This window comes from Diceros bicornis, chromosome 12, assembly GCF_020826845.1.
Source record: "Diceros bicornis minor isolate mBicDic1 chromosome 12, mDicBic1.mat.cur, whole genome shotgun sequence".
NCBI lineage: Eukaryota > Metazoa > Chordata > Mammalia > Perissodactyla > Rhinocerotidae > Diceros > Diceros bicornis.
The window spans coordinates 63,680,468-63,701,303 of NC_080751.1; the positions used below are offsets into that span (position 1 = coordinate 63,680,468).

Sequence of the window (20,836 nt, forward strand, 5' to 3'; positions counted from 1 at the left end):
CCTAAAGGAAGTGACATCTAAGCAGAAACCTACCAACTGCATTTCCCATTGTTTACCAACAAGGACGATTTAGGCCAGAAGTTGTTTTAGTTTATTTTGACTACGTCATACTTCTCACTGTATCATGTCGAGGGCCACAACAGAAACATATATTTGATCATCTTTAAAAGAGTGACTTTGATGGAAGGAATTTCATTATGGAGACCAGAAGTTTGACATCAATTTATTTGGGGGTGGACGGTAAATGCCACTTTTTCCATCTAGAAAGGAAGATTTTGGAGTATAGAAAGTCGATTACTTGGCTAGATGAGCATATCACGTGAATAGCTGAGTAAAGGCTGAAGAAATAGGTTAATGTCGGGTTGAGAAGAGCGCTGAAAGCTAAGCCAAGAAAGTTAAACTTCATTAGTTCCGATATTTATTGAGGGAGTTTACAGTACAGGCTCGAGCAAGAGAAAGAAGGACTGTAAATCAACAACCACAATCCCTTAAAGTAACTGCTATAATGGAAGTATTTCCAAAGCCCCACGTTGACACCGAACAAGAGGAATACCCAAGTGTGCCTACGGGGATCAGGGAGGGCTCGCCCGGGACGGCCCCGAACAAGGCGCGGGGCTGGCCCCACGGTGTCCCCGGAGGAAGGCCACTCCGGACCCAGCGGCCTTGGCAGAGGCGGGCAGAGATGCCCGCGCGGGGGTCAGCCGCAGGGGCGGGGGAGGCGTCCGGCTCGGGGAGCAGGGCCGGCTGGCGGCCCCGCGGCCCCGGGCGCGGTCCTCCCGCACTCTAAGGGGGGCTGCCGACGGTGCCGGGAGGAGGCGGGCACGCGAACCCAGAGCTCGCCCCGCCCGCAGAGTTCAAAGGAGTCAGGGGAAGGCCTCGGGCGGTGCCGTGTCCCCACCGTTCCGCGGGACTTACCGGGACAGCCCTTTCTCCTTGGTTTTGGAAGACGCCCCTCCGTCATTTACCAGTTCGCCCTGAACCCTAACTATTGCTGCCTCCAAGTTTCTGAATTTTCTCTTCTCAAAAAAAAAAAGTAAAAGAAACCTTCCTCTTTCCCTTCCCAAGCAAAGACTGACGTTTGGGGCTTAACGCCCTGACCTGGAAAGGTCCTGGAGCATTTCGAATTTGGCGCATTCTTCCACACGGCCCCGCCTCTTCCGGGAAGTGACTGTCTCCTGTACCCCGCCGGGGCCGCAGACCCGGCTGTCCCGGCTCCTAGCCAGCCCGCTGTACGCATGCGTGGAACTGTTGCCGGGGCTCTCCGAGTTATCTTCCCTTTCACTTAGGCAAATCACCCGCCTTCCTGTCGCCCACCGCGTCCGGCCGTCGCCGAGCCCGGCGTGCGGACCAGTTTCCCCAGTCAGCCCAGGGGCACTTCCGGCCCCTCCCGTTAGACTCCAGTGGCGCGAAAACTCCTAACCGCGCACGCGCGGGCGGAGTCTCGGCGGGCGGGGGGGGCGGGGCGCAGGCGCGGAGCGTCCCGCGGTGGGCGCAGGGGAGGCCCGGCTCCTGCGTTCTCCTGCGGGTGGTGCGCGGTTCACGGCGGGCCAACGGCGGCCAGCCGAGGCCGAGACGCCTCCGGGGTGGCCTTAGCGTCCGGCTGCGCCGCGACACCCCCGCCGATCGGGTTCCTTGGGGACACTTCGACTTGTTCGAGGTAGGGTGAGGGCGCGCGCTGTCGCTCTCCCTTGCTCCCGATCCACCCCCCGTCGCTGCCCTTTTAGCTGCAGACCCCAGCGCGCCTGGTGGCGGCGGGTCGCCGGAGCTGCGGCGGGGACCGGGGTGTTCCCTGCGGGCCCGGGCGGGCCGGCCGGCGGGGATCTGGGCGCCCTCCCCGCGGGCTGCACAGGTCCCCTCAGCCGGGGAAACTTGCCCGTCGGCGCTGGGCGCCTCCCTCGGGCGGCCCCGCGGGGAGGCTCGCAAATCCCGGCTTGGGCTGTGGGACCCGGCGCCCGGCCCAGTGGCCTTTGGCTTTGGAGAGTAGCTTGAGGGAGACAGGGGTAAGGGGGTGAGGTTGGGTTCGGGAATTGGGCTCTTCTCACGAATCGGATGAAATCTCACAAGCAGCAACTTACGTAGGTTTAAGAGATGTATGCATGTATCACTTAAATCGGATTTGTTGTTAAATCCCAGTTTCATGAAAACGCAAACCGTGTTATCTAGAAAAATTAAAATGTGTTGTTTGGAGGTTTTATGATGGCATTTCTTTTCCCTCTTGTGGAAATGAACTGGAGAAGAATTCCGATTGGGAATTACGGAACACAGGACACAAGGGTAGAGAAAGGGCTGTAGGACCTTTAGGATTTGAGATAATTCCTAGAAAGAGGAACTCTTTGGTGTTTGAACCCTGCAGACAGAACTTATGTGAGCGCTTATTACTCTGTGCATATTTCATGAGAAGGAGATTAAAAGAGTGTTTTAAAAACAAGCTCTTCTGAACTGTATATTCAAAAGAAAAAAAGGTTCCAATTCCCTGACCTTTAGACAGCTGCTGTGTGAGTCTTTTAAAATATTCAATAGCATATGCAATGGCCTGCAGATAGTTCCGTGGGTGTGTGGGTGGGGAGGGAGCATATTAGAACTTAGATTTATTTGATCTCATTCTATTACTGTGTGAAATATACGGGGCAATAATTTTATGTTGGAATGTCTACACAAAATTTCTTTTCCTGAATTGGTAAGTACAAAAAAGTTTGGAGATCACTAGACTACTGCTTAAAAACATTTTTGTATAAGACAGAACCAGTGTTGTGTGACTCTGGGTAAATTGGTGCCACCTCTAAGTTTCGGTTCTTTTTCTGTAATTGGAGACATTAACAACATAGTACCTAACTTACAGGATTCTTAAATATGTTGGGGGAGGGGGGTAAGAGAGAGAGAGAGAGTGTTATAGTTCTTTATCTATATCCATCTGTAATTAGTATAAAGCATTTGCTGTTGAGGCTGGGAAAAACTAAGTACAAATGGCATGTTAAAGTTCTTACAGTGAAAAACAGGTTTTATTCCCCAAAGGTGTATTTTACTGAGTATCTAGATGTAGAATTTTACATAAAATCTGCCTGAATCTTGACTATCACTTTCAGACCTAAGTTAGGAAAATTAAATCTGTGCTCGAGTTACATTCAGGAATTCATAAACAAGTAACTCAAAATTTTACTGTAATAGTATGCATTATATTTAGGGCATAATTAAATGTCACAGTTCTGTATACACACACACTCATAAGTCCATATGACTCAGATGAGGGTCAAGTGTAGTCACTTTTATTAATATTAACTTTTTTGATTCACTAGTTACTGAGAGAAATCTTTTCTCACTCAACATACTTTCCCTGGTGACCAAATTCAGAATAATTTCTGTAGCTTTCTTAGCTTCACTCCCAAGTCCACCTCTGCTGCAGAGTCTGTCTTACTGCCTACTGGCCTCTCCATCTCAGTATCCTAGGAGCGCTTCAAACTCAGTGTTTTCAAACAAAATAAATGTTTTATCCTCCTTCCTTGCTAAAACTGCTCTGTCTGCTTATGGTATTTAGCATTGTGTGAAGATTGTTTCTGAAAATTAAACACAAAATGAAATTTTATAAAGCAAGCTCAAGGTTTCAGTTGGCTTTAGTAGTGTTAGAGGGACACATCACAATAGAATCCTTTTTGTAGTTTTATACATTAATAAAGGATAGACAAGATGAGTGGATTAATAACCAGTTTCACTGCCTATAAACAATTAAATTGTGTTTTAAACTCAGTTGTTCATGCTGAGAGGAACCTGGACGTTAAAGAGGTTTGGCTTTGGGTGTTAAGAAACCTGGATTGGATCTGGGTTCTGCTTAGTTACAGCTACATAAGCCTGGGCAAATGTCTTTCACTTGAGCCTCAATATCCCCTTTTGTAAAATAAGGGCACTGCTTATCTCATAAGGAACGTTGAGGATTAAAGGAAATAAAGTGTTTATCTCAAAAACTAAGCATATAGTAAGTATTCAACAGATGTGAATTCCGCTCACCCACTTCACCCAGTCTCTTCAGTCTTTTGGTTTGCTCTCTTCCTTTCATCCGTGGTGTTGCCTCTGCTTTGGTTCAGTGCCCCTCTTCGTTTAGAGACTGGTCTCCTTTGCCCCTATTCTCACTCTCTCTGTTTTGTCTGTCCTCTATATTGAGGCCACAGGAATGTTTTCAAAACACAAATCTGTGCATTCAAATTTTATTATCTGAAATGCTGTGCTTAGTGCTTCCCAGTTTTGCTGATCTGGAATTGTTTGATGGATGGACTTAACGAATTTTCTTGCTTAAATATTTATATTATTTATTATCAAATGCATCTCATTTGATTTCATGATATATTCCAAGCAGTGCACTTAGTTAATTCAGTACATTAAAAATGAAGTTGTTTAATGTAGAATGAATATGTCCGTGATGGTGGGAGAAATGGAAATGGGCATGAGGTAAACACAGTCCACAGCAGATTCAGAAGTAGCAGCAATTTGCCTTTTTTTTTTTCTTTACCACTATTTTCTATTGATAATTCCAATTCTGTTATGTTTGTTCTCAACTGCTGTTAGTCCCTACTTTGATATTAATGGGAAGTATGAATTATTAGATGCTCACAATAAAATTTAAAATTTAGAAATTTATAATCCTGTTAAAATGTATTTGATCTCTCTCAGATTTCTTGTGCACATGCATGCTGTAATGAACCTTTGGTTATTGATTTTTCCTCTTGAACTTATTATTATTTTTTTTGGTGAGAAAGATTAGCCCTGAGCTAACATCCGTAGCCAATCCTCCTCTTTTTGCTGAGGCAGATTGGCTCTGGGCTAACATCTGTGCCCATCTTCCTCTACTTTCCATGTGGGACGTCTGCCACAGCATGGCTTGATAAGCCGTGTGTAGGTCTGCGCCTTGCATCCAAACCCGAAAACCTCAGGCCGCTGAAGCGGAGTGCACGAACTTAACCACTACGCCTCGGGGCAGCCCCTCTTGAACTTATTTTTTATTGATAATCTGCATATTTGTTTCTGTTCCTGTTCTGATGGAGTTTGCTTCCTGTGAGGGAGGAATGATATGTTCCTTATTTCTGATTTTTTTATTGTAAATAAGCAAACATTAAAAATAAGAAGAGCTTTATGGATATATTGAAAAACCTAGAGGAGATTTTTTTCCTTTTTTGTGTATTCCAGGATATTTAAAAGTATTTTTCTTTGCATCTATTTAGTTGTCGTTTTAGTTTATTGGAAACAATTTTATTATTTTTAACCTGTATCTAACTCTCAGGACATTCATATGTGTTTTAAAAAATCCATTATCATTACATTATCAAATGATTCCTATTTTAAAAGGTAGGATCCTTCACTGTCTGTTAGATGCAAGTTACCGTGGCAACCTAATAGCAAACTGCAAATCCTAGGCCAAGCACAGCAAATAAAAAACATCGTTGTCATGTAGCACACTATCTTCTGTGTAATATAGAATCTCACATTCATTGTAGGAAGCTTATCACATTTACCTTCATTCATCTCCCTCTCCTCAATTTTACTTGAAAATGGTGAAGTACTAAAATGAGTCAGCTCATGTCGGAGTGCCTGCTGACTGTAAGATCATGTATTAGGCTTAATAAGAACAGTGTCTAAAAGGGCATTTAATGTTGGGAAAACCAAAAAGTAACGCTTCTTCTTTGCTCTTCTATAATAAATAAATTATTGCTCAATGATTGAGAAGGAGATAGAGGATGGGTGAGAGAGAAGAAAATGTTGCTGGGAAAATAATGGTCTGATGGCATTGTAGGGAATTTAAATTAGCAACAAGCTGAAACTAATATACATTGATTCTTGTTATTAAATAGTTTGAGAAATATGTTTGATTTTTAAGTTTTGACTTCTGTAAGAGATTAAAAATAAACGTTACATTATTTGGAAAAAAAAGATGTTGAATATTTTGTAAATGTGACTGCCATGCTAATATTGTCTCAAAAGGTATTTTTTAGGTTAAATGTCCTTCTTTGGATGTTAACTAATATACCTTTTAAATGGCGTTTGATTTATCATGACAGATTAGGTTCTTCATTGCCTTTAGGATAGAATAATAAAGTCCAAATTTTTTTGTTTACAACAGTATTTCAGACTTGAATGTGCTTATGAATAACCTGAGATCTTGTTAAAATGAAGATTCTGGTTCATTTGGATTGGGGTGGTACCTGAGACTGTGGATATCTAACCCCTGCCCAGGAGATGTAGATGCTACTTGTTGGTCCTTGGACCACACTTTGAGTATCAAGTCTACAAGCCCTTCTCTGCTGCTCTAACTTGATTGCTTGCTAGCTATGCCTTATAACTTACAGCATTGTGTCAAGGACTTGCTTTTAGTATCCTTATAGCAACAGTTTACAAAGTGTGGTCCAGGGATCCATGAGATTCTTTCAAAGGGTCTACAAGGTTAAAATTGTTTTCATAATAATAGTAAGATATTATTTGCTTCTTTCACTCTCATTCACTTAAGAGTGTACAGTGGAGTTTTCCAGATGTTATGAGACATGATGATATCATTGCTCTGACAACTGGTAGAATGTGTACTTGTTTGTTTTTTGTTTTAAAGTTTCTCAGTTTTAATTTATAATATGGTAAATGTTGATAGATATAAACAAAAGCTCTTTGAGGTCCTTAGTACTTTTTAAGAGACCACAACCTTTGAGAACTGCTGCCCTGTGCTACTGGGCCATGGACACAGAGACTCAAACCTAGAACTTTACAGAACTCGTTTCTTAGCCGCAGTGACTACTGGGCTGGGGTGGGAATTTTGGCTCTCTTCATGGTCTGCATGGACCCTGTAGTGGGATGGCCTCCCTACCTCTCTGGGCAGTGGTAAAAGGCCTCCCCTGACACCATCCAGGAGACAGTGGGAGTCAGTAGCACCCTATTACTGCCTGGTGGGAGTACAGGTCTAGGCTCTCTAGGTGGTCTCCATTGACGCCATTATCATGGTTCCCTACTTGGCCAACATAGCCTTCTCTGACACTAGCCAGCTGGGATGTTGAGATGCCTCCTTATAGCCTCTCCAGGGTAGAAGTCCAGGCTGTCCACTTGGCATGGGGAGGGGAAGAGGGGCCACAGTTTTTTCAGTGGTATTTGGTTGGAGTATAGCAATTATTGTCTAAAAGTTTTCTGTCTTGTTGGGGTGTCCTTTTCCTGGTCCTTTGGCTAGAGAGAGCAAGTTTTCATTAAGGTTTTCTGCCCCCGGCACCTGTCGGTGTTTCCCCAGTTGCTGGCTTCTCCAAGTCTGGGATGTTTGAGGCAAAACAGGAACTCAGGGAACTCAACCATGGTATCATTTCTTGAGTCCTGAGGTCCCTAGCCAATCTGCCTCCTGCTCTTTCAGAGTCATCTTAATGTTTGTTTTATATATAATTTCCAAGGCTCTTAGTTTTACTAAGCAGGAGGAATAGGGAAAAGTACATCTATTCCATCTTCTTGGAAGTGGAAGTCTTTCATTGCTTTTTTTAACTTGTACTTTGGAAAAAAGAATTAGAGCCTGAATTCTAGCCCCGCTGCGTATCTCTTATATTTTGTTGTATAAAAATATATGAATAAACATTAAAATATCCCCATTAAAGAAAAATTAGACGATAAAGCAAAGAACTAGTTTCTAGAGAAAATGTTTAAAATTTAATTAAATAGAATTTGAATGAAAGGAGTCATGACTACGGATGAGGATTTTACAAAACGTAAAGTAATTTTGTGTAGTAAATTTGAGACTTTAAATGATCAATGTTTCATAAAATAAAATTACAGAAAAATTGATTTAGGAAGATATCAAGAGGAGTAAACAACCAGTATACAAGAAAGAAATTGAAATGGTTTCATAAAATTAAAACAGACTCCACCATCTAATAACCTGAAGCTTAGTTCTTTCTCACCTCTAAAAAACATTTAAATTTCATACCATAGAAGCAATTTCGGATCATTAAAAAGATGAGAAAACTATTCAGTTTATTTAATGAAGCATGCATTGTCGTAATAACAAAACCTGACAAAGATAGTTCCCCAAAACATTTCCTCCAGAATATGTATAGATATTTGATATTTCTGCAGAATTGGGTCTGTCAGTGTAGGTTTGGAAAGCAGTGGATTAAAAAATTAAACACTGTGTGAATGTCTCTCTCTCCTCACCTCCTTTTCTCTCTTGTGTTCCTACATCTCCTGTTCCCTCACATCGACTTCATGCTCTCTTTGTAACACCTCTCCTCTAGACCCCCACCCTCCCAGCATATATACATCCACTTAAGCTTGGCTTTCTTGCTCTGTGTACATATCATCTCATAGAGCTATCATCTCTTCTAGTGAGGACTGACTAGAATCTTTCAGTCCAAATTCATGAGAGAGAAAATCTCGTTTAATCTACTACTGACCAGGTACCTGGTATAGACAGGGTTGCTATGGTGTAGTCATTGGGGGACTTATATGGGTTGAGACTAGAACTATTCCTCATAGTCTTTTCTTGTGTCTTAGGAATTTCTGACTGCCTGTGTCGTGGATTTTTCTCTCCATTTATTCAGCAAACAGTTATTAGGTACCTATCATTTTAGGTCTTAAATGTGTTTTAAGGAGAAAAATGCAAGCAACAATCGCAGTAGTCATAACGTTTAATTTCAGTCACAGACTATCAGCTTTGACTTGAGGTGCAGTATTCATACGTTTAGAAAATCTTGTGTAATTTTGAATGTATTAATTTTCTTGGTATAAGTTTTTTAGTATTTTGGTAAAAAGTAGACAATCAGCATGGACTGTTTCTTTAGGAAACAATTAAGGAAAACTACTGCTGCTAGGCAGCACTGCTTCAAAATATGCTTCTTTGGGAAAATAAAATTAAAAGTTTTATCTAATTCACTAATACTTTATGACTTGTGAAAATTAGGTGATTGCTCTGGAATAATTTCAGAAGGTGTTATTCCATCTCTATTAATAGGTCTAGGAAACTAGAAACCACAGTTTCACAAATAAAATCTTTTACCTTTTGTGAGTTTAGGAGTCAAAACACTTAGGTGGACCCATATCAATAAAGTCTTGGCCCAGGAATAATTCTGAAGTAAAATCAACTAGTGTAGCATATGCAGATGATTTTTTAAAAAAAAAAACAACACACATTTCTTATCTTATACTTCTGTGGGTTAGAAGTCTGGCACATCTCCCTGGGCCAAAATCAAGGTGGCAGTAGGGCATAGGTGGCAGTTCCATTTGGAGGCTCTAGGGAGATGAATGGACATAATACTTAAAGCTTAAGCTTTGTCTGATTTATTTTAAGTTCAGTGTATGAAACAATCATGTGAGTACTATACTTGATTTACTTCATTGTTGCTACATTTGTTCAGACCTGATGGCCAAAAGAAAGGAAGAAAATTTCTTCTCTCCTGAAAATGCCAAAAGACCAAGACAAGAAGAGTTGGAGGATTTTGATAAAGATGGTGACGAAGATGAATGTACAGCTTCTTTCACTAATTGTACCTCTACTTTGGTAAGTGCAAAATTACCAAATTATGGTTTTTAATTGGCATGTTTCTTGTATCTGGTTTATATGTCATATTCTTGATAAGTCAATATCAGGAAAAGCAATATGATTTTTAAAAAGCTAAGGTAAAATAACCTGACTAATTTTGAAGTTTATGTTAATTATTAGAAAAAATTAGTAGAGAAAACAATGAAATGAAGAGCTCTTTCTTTGGAAAGGTGAATAAAATTGACAAGCCTCTCGTAAGACTGACAAAGGGAAAAAAGAGAATACACAAATTACCAATATCAGGAATGAAACAGTGGATATGACCGTTGACCCTGCAAACATCGAAAGGATAATAAGAGAATACTGTTAACAACTCTACACACCTAAATTTGACAACTTAGATGGAGTGGACCAATTCCTTAAAAAGCACAGATTACCACAATTCACCAAGTATGAAATAGACCATTTGAATCACTGTACAACTATTAAGGAAATTAATTAATTGTTTACAAACTCCTAAAAAAGGAATCTTCAAGCCCAGTTGATTTGACTGGAGAATTGTAGAAACATTTAAAGAGTCAACATGAATTCTACATAGTCGTTTCCAGAAAATAGAAGAGGAGGGAACGCTTTCCAATTAATTATCTTGATACCAAAACCAGACAAAGAAAGTACTAAAAAAGCAAACTACAGGGTCTGGCCTGGTGACATAGTAGTTAAGCTCCGCTTGGTGGCCTGGGGTTCGCAGGTTCGGATCCTGGGCACGGACCTAGGCACTGCTCATCAAGCCATGCTGTGGCAGGTGTCCCACATATAAAATAGAGGAAGATGGGCACAGATGTTAGCTCAAGGCCAGTCTTCCTCACCAAAAAGAGAAGGTTTGGCAACAGATGTTAGCTCAGGGCTAGTGTTCCTCACCAAAAAAAAAAAAAAAGGAAAGAAAAAAAAAAAAAAGCAAACTACAGACCTCATGGATGTGGATGCAGAAATCCCTAACACAAAATTAGCAAATAGAATTCAACAATATATAAAAAGAATTATATACTGTGATCAAGTAGGGTTTATTCTAGGCATGCAAGACTGATTTATTATCTGAAAGTCAATCAGTGTAATTCACCATATTAACAGGCTAAAGAAGAAAAATCACATGATCATGTCATTTGGTGCAGAAAAACGTTTGACAGAATTTAGCACTCATTTATGATTAAAATTCTCAGAAAAGTAGGACTAGAGGGGAACTTCCTCAACATGATAAGGAGCACTGACAAAAAACCTTCAGCTAGTGTTATACTTAATGGTGAAACTGAAATGTCTTTTCCCTAAGATCAGGAACAAGGCAAGGATGTCTGCTCTTATCACTCTTATTTAACATAGTGCTAGGAGATCTAGCCAGTGTAATAAAGCAAGAAAAGGAAACAAAAGATATACAGGTTGGAAAGGAAAAAAATAAAGCTGTCCCTGTTTACAGATGACCTAATTGTCTACATAAAAAATCTCAAAGAATCTACAGAAAAAAACCTCTTGGAACTAATAAATGCATTCAGCAAGGTCACAGGATACAAGATAAACATTTTTTTTTAAAAAGTCAGTTGTTACATTAGCATTGAACACAGAGGCATTGAAATTCAAAATACAGTACCATTTACAATCGCTCAAAAAAAATGAAATACTTAGGTCTAAATATAACAAAATATGTATAGGACTAATATGCTAAAAACTGTAAGCCTGATGAAAGAGGCAAAGAAGACCTAAATAAAGGGAGAGAGATACTCTACTTGTTCATAGATTAGAAGACTCAACATAGAAGAGATGTCAATTCTTCCTCAAAATGATATGTAAGTTTAATGCAGTTTCTATCAAAATCTCAGCAAGGTTTTTTGTAGATATAGGTAAATTTATTCTAAAATTTATATAAAAAGGCAAAGGAACTAGAATAGCTAAAATCAGTTTGAAAAAGAAGAATAAAGTGGGAGGAATCGGTCTACCCAATTTCGAGGCTTATGATATACCTGCTGTAATTAAGACCCTCTGGTATTGGTGTAGGGATAGACACATAGATCAATGGAACAGAACAGAGGATCCAGAAACAGACCCACACAAATCGTGGTGAACTTATTTTTGGCAGTGGTGCAAAGACAATTTAATGAGGGGCGGGGGAGCCTTTTTAACAAATGGTACTGGAGGAATTAGACATCTCTAGGCAGGAGAATGAACCTCCGCCTAAGTCTCATATAAAACTTAGCTCAAAATTGGGTAACAGATTTAACTGTAAAACGTAAGACTATAAAGCTTTTAGAAACAAACATGAGAGAAATCTTTGGGATCTAGTATTATGCAAAGAATTCTTAGACTTGACACCAAACACACAAAAGATAAAATGAAAAATTGATAAATTGGACCTCCTCAAAATTAAAAACTTTTCTTCTGCAAAAGACCTTGTTAAGAGGATGAAAAGTCTTAACTACAGACTAGGAGAAAATATTTACAAACTATCCAACAAAGTACCAGTATCTTGAATATGTAAAGAACTCTCAAGATTCAACACTTAAAAGCAAATAATCCAACTTGAGAATGGGCAGAAGACATGAGGAGACAACTCACTGAAGAGGAGCTTAGACAGATGGCAAATAAGCACATGATGTGATGTTCAGCATCATCCATCATCAGGGAAATGCAAATTAAGACCGCAATGAGATATTATTACACACCCATCAGAATGGCTAAAACAAGCAATGACAATACCAAATGCTGGCAAGGATGCAGAGAAACTGGATTATTCATACATTGCTAGTGAGAATGTAAAATGATACAGCTGGCTGTGGGGAATAGTTTCGCAGTTTCTTTAAAAAATTTAATATGCAACTACCTACGATATAACCGAGCATTTGTCCCAGAGAAATGAAGATTTATCTTCATGCAAAAATCTATACACTAATGTTTATAGCAACTTTATTTGTAATAGCCCAAAAATGAAACGACTCAGATGTCATTCAGTGAGTGAATGGTTAGACATACTGTGGTACATCCATACCATTAAATGCTACTTAGCAATAAAATACAGTGAACTACTGATACAGCCAACAATAGCCAGTTATGCTGAGTGAAAAAAAGCCAATCTCAAAAGGTTACGTTCTGTATGATTCCATTTATATAACATTCTTGAAATGACAGTGTTGTAGAAAAGGAGAACAGATTAGTGGGCCAGGGATTAAGGAGGGGATGGATTGGGAGGATGTGAATGTGGCTGTAAAGGGGCAACATGAGGGATACTTGTGGTGGTGGAAATGTCCTGTATCTTGACTGTATCAATGTCAGTATCCTGGTTGTGATGTTGTACTACAGTTTTCAGGGTGTTACCATGGGCAGAAACTGGGTAGAGGATTTGCAGGATCTCTCTGTATTATTTCTTACAACTGCATCTGAATCTACTATTAGATCAAAATAAAAGTTTATTTTTAAAAGTCTTCAACCATGATTTCTGGTATGCTAATCATACAAGGTTATAAATATTTTCTTCTTTTTAATAAGATGGTGTCCAGAAGAAGAGATCCAGGGAGTTTTTAAGGAAGCTATTAAAAAAATTGGAGACATTAAGTGTTCTTCAAAAACATTGGGAGGTTTAGTAAAATATGGTTGATTGATTTTAGTATTTCTAACTACAAAGTATGACCACTGCGTGCCAGACTCTTGATTAAAACATTTATAAACCTTCTCTAGTTTAATCCTGATGTGTATTTACAACACACTGTTTCTATTTTACAGATTTAGAAACCATATGTTCTTCATACATTGCCAAAGTCACACAGTTATCATAACAAGTCACAGACATAGCAAGTCACAAGAAAAGCAGGTTTTATCTTTTAAGAATGTGTCCTCTACTCTTTAAATTATCTATAGCAGATTCGATGTTCAAACCATGGCTGGATCACCATCCTTCAGGGATGCTCTAAATAAGGTTCTGTATTTTACAGGAAGTTTCACTGTACCAGGGGGGATCGTGCTCCCAGGGGACATTTAGCAATGTCTGGGTATATTTTTGGTTGTCACAACTGGGGGGTGGTTGTGTGCTACTGGCATCTAATGGGTAGAGGCTAGTTTTACATCTCACAATGCACAAGACAGCCCCCCTCCAAGAAAAAATTGTCTGTCTCAAAATGTTAGTATTGTCCATAGTAAGTGATACACTTATTAGATCCTTTGAGGACTTCAGAACCAGTGGTTACCCATATAAGGTTCCCATTTAATTTTATCTGACTCATTGATTGAAGTTAATGTTACTTACTTGCTGTAACTTTTTTCATTGGTAACACTGCTGGCTTTTCTCCTGCCAGCAAACGCTTGATTATAGTGAGTGAATTAGACAGATTGATTGTTTTCTCTCATTGTTTTTTATTAATAGACTGCAGCAGAAGTTGGAATAATTGAGAGTATTCAGCTAAGAAATTTCATGTGTCATTCGATGCTTGGACCCTTTAAATTTGGTTCTAATGTCAACTTTGTTGTTGGCAACAATGGAAGTAAGTGCTTTTGCCCTCCTTATTTGACTTTGAGCAGTACTTTGAGATTAGAATGCATTAACTTTTTAAAACAGGTGACTATTAGTGCTGATAAATCTAAGTTTTAGATCTATAACTTGTGGTCATGAATATTTTTAGTATTTGCTGCCAGTCTACACTTTAAGAAAATAATGAGTTAACTCTGGGTTCATTATTTATGCAGTGGGGACAAACATTTCTTGCTTATTCTTTTGAATCCATTTACCGTGTAATTCATACCACAGAAGAGCGGACAAGCTGTCCGCGTTGTGATTGAGGAGCCCTGTGTCTTACATCCATTAAATGTTGTAATAGAGCAAAAATAAAGTGTCAGGGGAATCCAAACGTGAAAGAAGCTAATTCTCACTGTTGTGGCCAATGAAAGCCTTTAGAAGAAGTAGTATTTGTGTGATACTTGAATGAAAATTTTAGATTCTTTAGGTCTCCTTGGAGAAGCAGCATCTGAGATGTTCCAGGCAAAGATTGTTCATCAGCAGAGGTTTGAGGGGAGAAGTAGATGTGTATGGAGGGTGGTGAACAACTTTACATGGCTTTATCTTATCGTACATGGTAGGGAGGGGCAGAAGCTGACGCTGGAGAGTCATGTTGTGGGTGATGTTGTTCAGGATCTTGAATGCCATGATAAAGATTTTGGGGTTTTATTCAGAAGTCAGAGGGGAACCCATTAAAGTTTTTGAGTAAATGGATGACATGGTCGAGATTTGTGAAACGGACTGGCAGCATAGTGAGAATGGATTAAAAGGGGGAAGACAGGTGTTAGAAAGACCCATTAGGCAGCTTTTGTGATGGAGGAGCCGGGAGAGAGGTGCTGACAACTTGACTGAGCCAGTACACTGGGAGAGGAGGCTTGCCATAGTCTACAACTCGTGACTGCGCTGGAACGGGAAACTCGGTGTGTGGAGCTCCACAATCTGTTTAGTTGTTGTTCTTTGTTTTCCCTGCTCTATATTCAGTCAAATGGAAAGTGTTTTCAGGAGGAGAGAGTGGACAAAGGGATCAGGGCTACAGGGAGGTCACACGGGACAAGAAGTAAAGAATGGTGACTTTTGCAGTTGGGTCTTTGCTTTTTTCTTTTTTAACTTTTGAAATGGTGATTTGATTATTAAAACTTAAGAAGGTATAATACAAGTAGTAGAGGCAGGGAATTTGGAAATTAAGGAAGAGGAGAGAGGATAGGACTTGAAAGGCATTTCAAGAACTAAATTGCGTTAACCAGTGGTGTTTTTTGGTTAATTTGGGGTATATCGTGGAAGATGATGGGCTGATAAGAGTTGATTGAATTGGTTGATTGTGGAGTTCAGAAAATAGTTACCATATTCTGGGTAATTGTTAAAGACTTAGGAATTTCAGCTTGTGATATTTATGTCTGTTAGGGTAAAAAGAAGTACAGTTTTCAAAGAGCTAGCAAATGAATATTCAAATTAGGAATAATAATTGTCAAAATGTTACGTAAAAACATCTATCTATATGACTGCTAATTTTTTCATATTTAAGTTCATTTATTTATTCAGCAAATATGTGAGTGCCTATTATGGGCTAATATTGGAGACACAGCATTGAATAAAACAGACAACACTTCCGTCCCTATGGGGCTTGCACTCAAGGGTTAAAACAGGGTTAAAGACAAAAAAAGGGTTAAAAACAGTTTCTGACTTCTGAGAATTTATGGAAAAAGTAAATTGTAATTAAATTAGTATGTAATAAAAATTAGATTAATTAAGTATATATGTGTAATTAGATAAGTTTATTTAATAAGCTGATGGGCTAAGATGATGCAATGAGAGTTTTAGGTTGGAAAGATACCAACCATTTTTTCCGTTTCCTTATTAGTGGCAAAACTTGATTCCTGAAATATATTAATTTTTTTCTAATAGCAGCTTTATTTTTAAGTTTGCTGCTTTGGCACTGGAAGAAAATTATGATTGAAATATGACACTTTGTTTCAGGGTTAGACTAATTCACATTTTCATTCAAAAATCTTTTTACATCAAATTACAGGAGTTAGCCTTTTCTTTTCTCTCTCTAATGATTGTGATTTCTTTAACACCTGTTTCTTTAGGTGGGAAGAGTGCAGTACTTACAGCTCTCATAGTTGGCCTTGGTGGAAAAGCAGTCGCTACTAATAGAGGATCTTCTTTAAAAGGTTTTGTGAAAGATGGACAGAAGTAAGTGTTTGCTTTCTACGTGTGTTTTTCAGTTCTTTAGTAAGAAGCAGCTACTTAGATTCCCAATTCGCGAGACATTATAGGAAATGAACTGACTTCCCAGCACTGGAGCAGAGTATTGTATCTTTTCATTCCTTTCTCTTGCCCCCTGTCACCAGCATGGACCACTGTTGCCTGTTATCCTTTCCAGACAGAGAGCTTGTGTCAATTATTGCCGTATGCCTGTCCACTTACACTCTTATTTCTATTACCTTTCTGAAAGAACAAGCAGTGATACATCTGTGTACTTCTGTTTAAAGGAATATTTACAAACACTGGACTTTCCTGGCCCGTAACCCAAACCCAACTTCTGCAAGTCCATGTTGATATGACACAGGTGAAAGCAGAGTCAGGGGCCAGCCAAGATGTCCCTGCACCAAATTTCTGCCTCCAGCCCTTTAAGACTTCAAAAAAAGTTTTCCACTCTCTGTCTGTGATTTTATATCCTTTACCTAGGTGGTTCGTCACTGAGTTTGATTTGAGGACCACAATCACAAGTCTATTTGTGGTCCATCTTGACCTTCGGTGAATGGTCATATAGCTATGCTCTTTGGCTTTATGTTTACATTTCTTTTTGTCATAGCTTGTCTTCACCTAAGATATATTAATTGCCCAGTTTGCATCATCGTAGACTCATGGTCTTTTGACTATTAGGAGCTCTCTTCAGGCTGATTTCCTTATTCTTTTTTTTTTTTTTTTTTTTTTTTTTTTTGTGAGGAGGTCAGCCCTGAGCTAACATCCGCCAATCCTCCTCTTTTTTTGCTGAGGAAGACGGCCCTGGGCTAACATCGGTGCCCATCTTCCTCCACTTTATATGGGACGCCGCCACAGCATGGCTTACCAAGCAGTACTTCGGTGCGCGCCCGGGATCCGAACCAGCGAACCCCGGGCCGCCGCAGCGGAGCGCGCGCACTTAACTGCTTGCGCCACCGGGCCGGCCCCTCCTTATTCTTTTTAATACTGCCTCGGATAACTGTGAAGGGACCCTTGTTTCTCTTAACAACTGGATGTCCCAAATTCTGTCAGACTAGCTCCCAGAGTGAGGCTACTCCCACTGTGCATTCCTCTCTCATATGCCCAATGCCCAGAGCTTGGATAATTAACTGTGATATCTTTTTTTTTATCATATAATAGACTTTCCTTCTACTCAGTGTTATATCCATTTAACTTCTCTCATTTTTTAAAATCTTTTTCTTTTTGTTTTGTGAGGAAGATTACCCCTGAGCTAACGTCTGTTGCCAATCCTCCTCTTTTTGGTGAGGAAGATTGGCCCAGAGCCAACGTCTGTGCCCATCTTCCTCTATTTTTTGTATGGGGGACGCCTGCCACAGCATGGCTTGATGAGCAGTGCCTAGGTCTGCACCTGGGATCTGAACCCATGAACCCCAGGCTGCCGAAGCGGAGCACATGAACTTAACCACTACACCACCAGGCCGGTCCCTAACTTCTCCCATTTTATTACTAAAAAATAGACCTGGGATGAGATGTGAGTCAGGTATGTAGGTTCCTTGTGTGTCTTTCAGAAACCTTAGGAATCTTAATCCTAATTAGGCTAGGGTTCCAAGTTGACTCAGGAGAAGGAAGGAAAAGATACACAGAAAATCATTTCCCATGCTATACGGCCTTGAAAAAGAACTATTTGATAACAGTTCTCCAGCATATTTTCTGTCTCTACTTATCTTATTTGGGCCTCAGCCTAGCAAGGTCTTCTCCCCCACAGTCTCCAAACAAAATTATGTCTGAAGTCAAAAATTAGTTAATTTAACCTTTTTAAGTTAATGGTCCCAACTCTGTTTCAATTCATTATACTTAACTATACATTTCTTAGTTGTCCAAACAATCACCTAGTCTACCTAGCCAGATAACACATTGATCTTTCAAATAGAAGCTTTGGGAAGAAATTATTTTTTCTTTACCAATAAATGTTTTATGTCTCAGTTAAATATTTTTTATTTTTTCCATTTGGGAAGTACCTAGGCCAAAGCAGAAACTCCTTTCTGACACTTGTCCTCGAAATACCATTAAAGAAAAGAAAACAAGAAAGAAAAAGGCTAGTGTACACAAATCATCAACTTTCAAGGACAGAGTTGCCTGTAGATAGGAACATTAATATATTTTACACAGTTAATAACAGTGAAAAGCTTTAACCTGAGCCCAGTCTCCTTTTTACTGACCTTGAATGAAAAAGTAGCTAAAAACAGCTTTTCCAAACCCATTCCTCTTGTACTCTCCTTCCTCATTTAAAACATTTGCTATCTGTAAAATTCTCCTTACTTTAGAGTGTCTGTTTCTGTCATCACTTTTTTACAGAATCAGTTCATTAAGGTTTTCAGTTCTGTTCTGAGTCCCTTCTGCATCTACAGTGTGTGTGGCTATCCCACTTTGCCTGAAGAATGTCTGTCAGTTGGGCCCAGGTTTGAGGTAGTCTTAAGGACTCTCTCCTTCCCCTGTGTCAGACATTACACTCCCCATTTGTGACACCTGGGCTTTGGGCTGCCTTTGTGGGGTTTCCACTCTCCTTAGAGATGCTTGCCTAACATGGTTAGGGGGAACCGAGAACTGTGCCTTGAGACACTTTACTTGATACGGGGGCAGTGAATGAATTCTCCTAATGGATCTCCTGTGAAAACCTCTCAGTGACGCAAGTTCTCATGCCCCTAGCCATTCAGGTTCTTCTTGCACATGTTCAGTTCACAGTTCCCTCTCTCAGCCTTCCTAATACTAGCCCTGGTGGCGTCGGGGTCTTTGCGCCCGTCCTGTTTTTAACATCAGCTGGGCATTGGGAGTGGGTAATGGAGGAAAGAAAACTCATACTGCTGCTGTCCATTCCTGATTTATTTAGTCCGGGTTATAGAACTTACTGCAGGTGAACTGGCTACTCAGAGAAGGAGTAGGTGCATCATATTTTTACGTGGCTCTTCCCTTGTTTCTCGTTTCTATCAGTGTGTGCTGCTGCCAGTTATCTCTGTGCAGATAGGTTCTTCCAGAGTTGAGAAAGAAGCCAAATTGTTCCTGTGGCACTGCTTGTTTATGCTGTCATTCTGAAAGAGCTCTCACTGATGGTCTCTCTTTTCACTTAAGGGTCTTCTGTGTTTACAGATGTTGGACTCTATGGCTCTTGACCCAAATTCAGCATCAGCCGCATCAATATGGTGGGGACACAGCAGTAGTGCCCAGCTCACTTTTCCCTGTCTCCTTGTACAGGTTTTTTGAGTAGTTATTATGAGGCTTTTTTCTTAAGGCTTAATTTTTCGAATAACTTGCCTTTCTGATATTTATTAAATTCATATAGCAACAGGATACCTCCTGTTGGTGCCTGCAAAGTTCTCACAATACTAAAGATAGCTTTCAAATGCAAGGAGTAGCTAGGAATGAAAATAATAAAGTGGATGTTTGCTAATGAAGGGAGAGATTTGATAATTCAGAGAGCAAATATTTGTAGTCATTTTATTTTTAAAATGTTTTCATGACGTACATTCACTTAATACTAGGTAATCACACTAGTTAATAAAGTAAATTATTTTTTGCTCCGTATTGTAAGCCAGCTGCCCTTCCCCATCATACTTTAGTTTACGGTTTTCAGCCTTGACTGTTAATTACAATCAGCTCGGGGAGCTTTTAAAAATCCCACTAATTATAACTTTTCAGATGCATATCTGTCTTAATTAGATATTTCTGACTAAAACACACACACACACACACACACACACACACACAAACACCCCCAACCCACTCAGGGTAGCTTTATTATTTTTTATTTTTTATTTTTTTGTGAGGAAGACCAGCCCTGAGCTAGAGCTAACATCCATGCTAATCCTCCTCTTTTTGCTGAGGAAGACTGGCCCTGGGCTAACATCTGTGCCTGTCTTCCTCCACTTTATATGGGACCTCGCCACAGCATGGCTTGATAAGCAGCGCATCAGTGCATGCCTGGGATCCGAGCCCAGGCCACCAGCAGTGGAGTGCGCGCACTCAACCGCTGTGCCATGGGGCCAGCCCCTCAGGGTGGCTTTAGAAAAGGAGATTTATCTTAAAGATGCTGGGATATATATCTCAGAAGCCGCGAGGAGGAGGTACACTTGGGTCTCATGAGCGACCAGAACTGAGAGACCTCAGAACCAAGTATTTTCTGTTTCTGGGTCTCTCTTTTTTGCGTCTCTGACTTTCTCTGTGTGTCTTTGTGTGTAGGCCTCTTTCTCCCTCTTCCTTCCTTCAGTCCGTGCTGCAACTCTTCCTCTACACCACCTCTCGCCCCTCCTTACATAATGGGCTGTACTTATGTGTTGTGCGCTCCTCCCTCCCTCTCTCCTATTGACCAGTGTGCGGGTGTGTGAATGTGTTTCTCTCTCATTGTCTCTGGGTTATGCATGCTCTTGCTTATTATTTAGCCAGGTGTTTTTTGTGTGTGTGTGTGAGGAGATCAGCCCTGTGCTAATATCTGCCAATCCTCCTCTTTTTTTTGCTGAGGAAGACTTGCCCTGGGCTAATATCCGTGCCCATCTTGCTCCACTTTATATGGGACGCCGCCACAGCATGGCTTGCCAGGCAGTGCGTCGGTGCATGCCCAGGATCTGAACTGGTGAACCCCAGCCCGCCAC

The 20,836-nt window shown here is 40.3% G+C and overlaps 2 protein-coding genes across 2 annotated transcripts in view; one reads left to right on the plus strand and one right to left on the minus strand.

Annotated features, from left to right (window-relative positions):
• The window catches only part of GEN1 (GEN1 Holliday junction 5' flap endonuclease), a 32,287-nt gene extending 30,940 nt beyond the window's left edge, over positions 1–1,347 (minus strand). The window contains exon 1 of the mRNA XM_058551753.1: positions 916–1,347. The gene's annotated coding sequence lies outside the window, so the exon portion shown is untranslated. The remainder of the gene's footprint in view (positions 1–915) is intronic.
• A 186-nt stretch (positions 1,348–1,533) lies between these two features.
• The window catches only part of SMC6 (structural maintenance of chromosomes 6), an 83,242-nt gene continuing 63,939 nt past the window's right edge, over positions 1,534–20,836 (plus strand). Inside the window, exons 1-4 of the mRNA XM_058551754.1 lie at positions 1,534–1,657; positions 9,354–9,496; positions 13,878–13,995; positions 16,094–16,199. Coding sequence (XP_058407737.1) covers positions 9,359–9,496; positions 13,878–13,995; positions 16,094–16,199 — 362 coding nt within the window. The 5' untranslated portion in view covers positions 1,534–1,657; positions 9,354–9,358. The remainder of the gene's footprint in view (positions 1,658–9,353; positions 9,497–13,877; positions 13,996–16,093; positions 16,200–20,836) is intronic.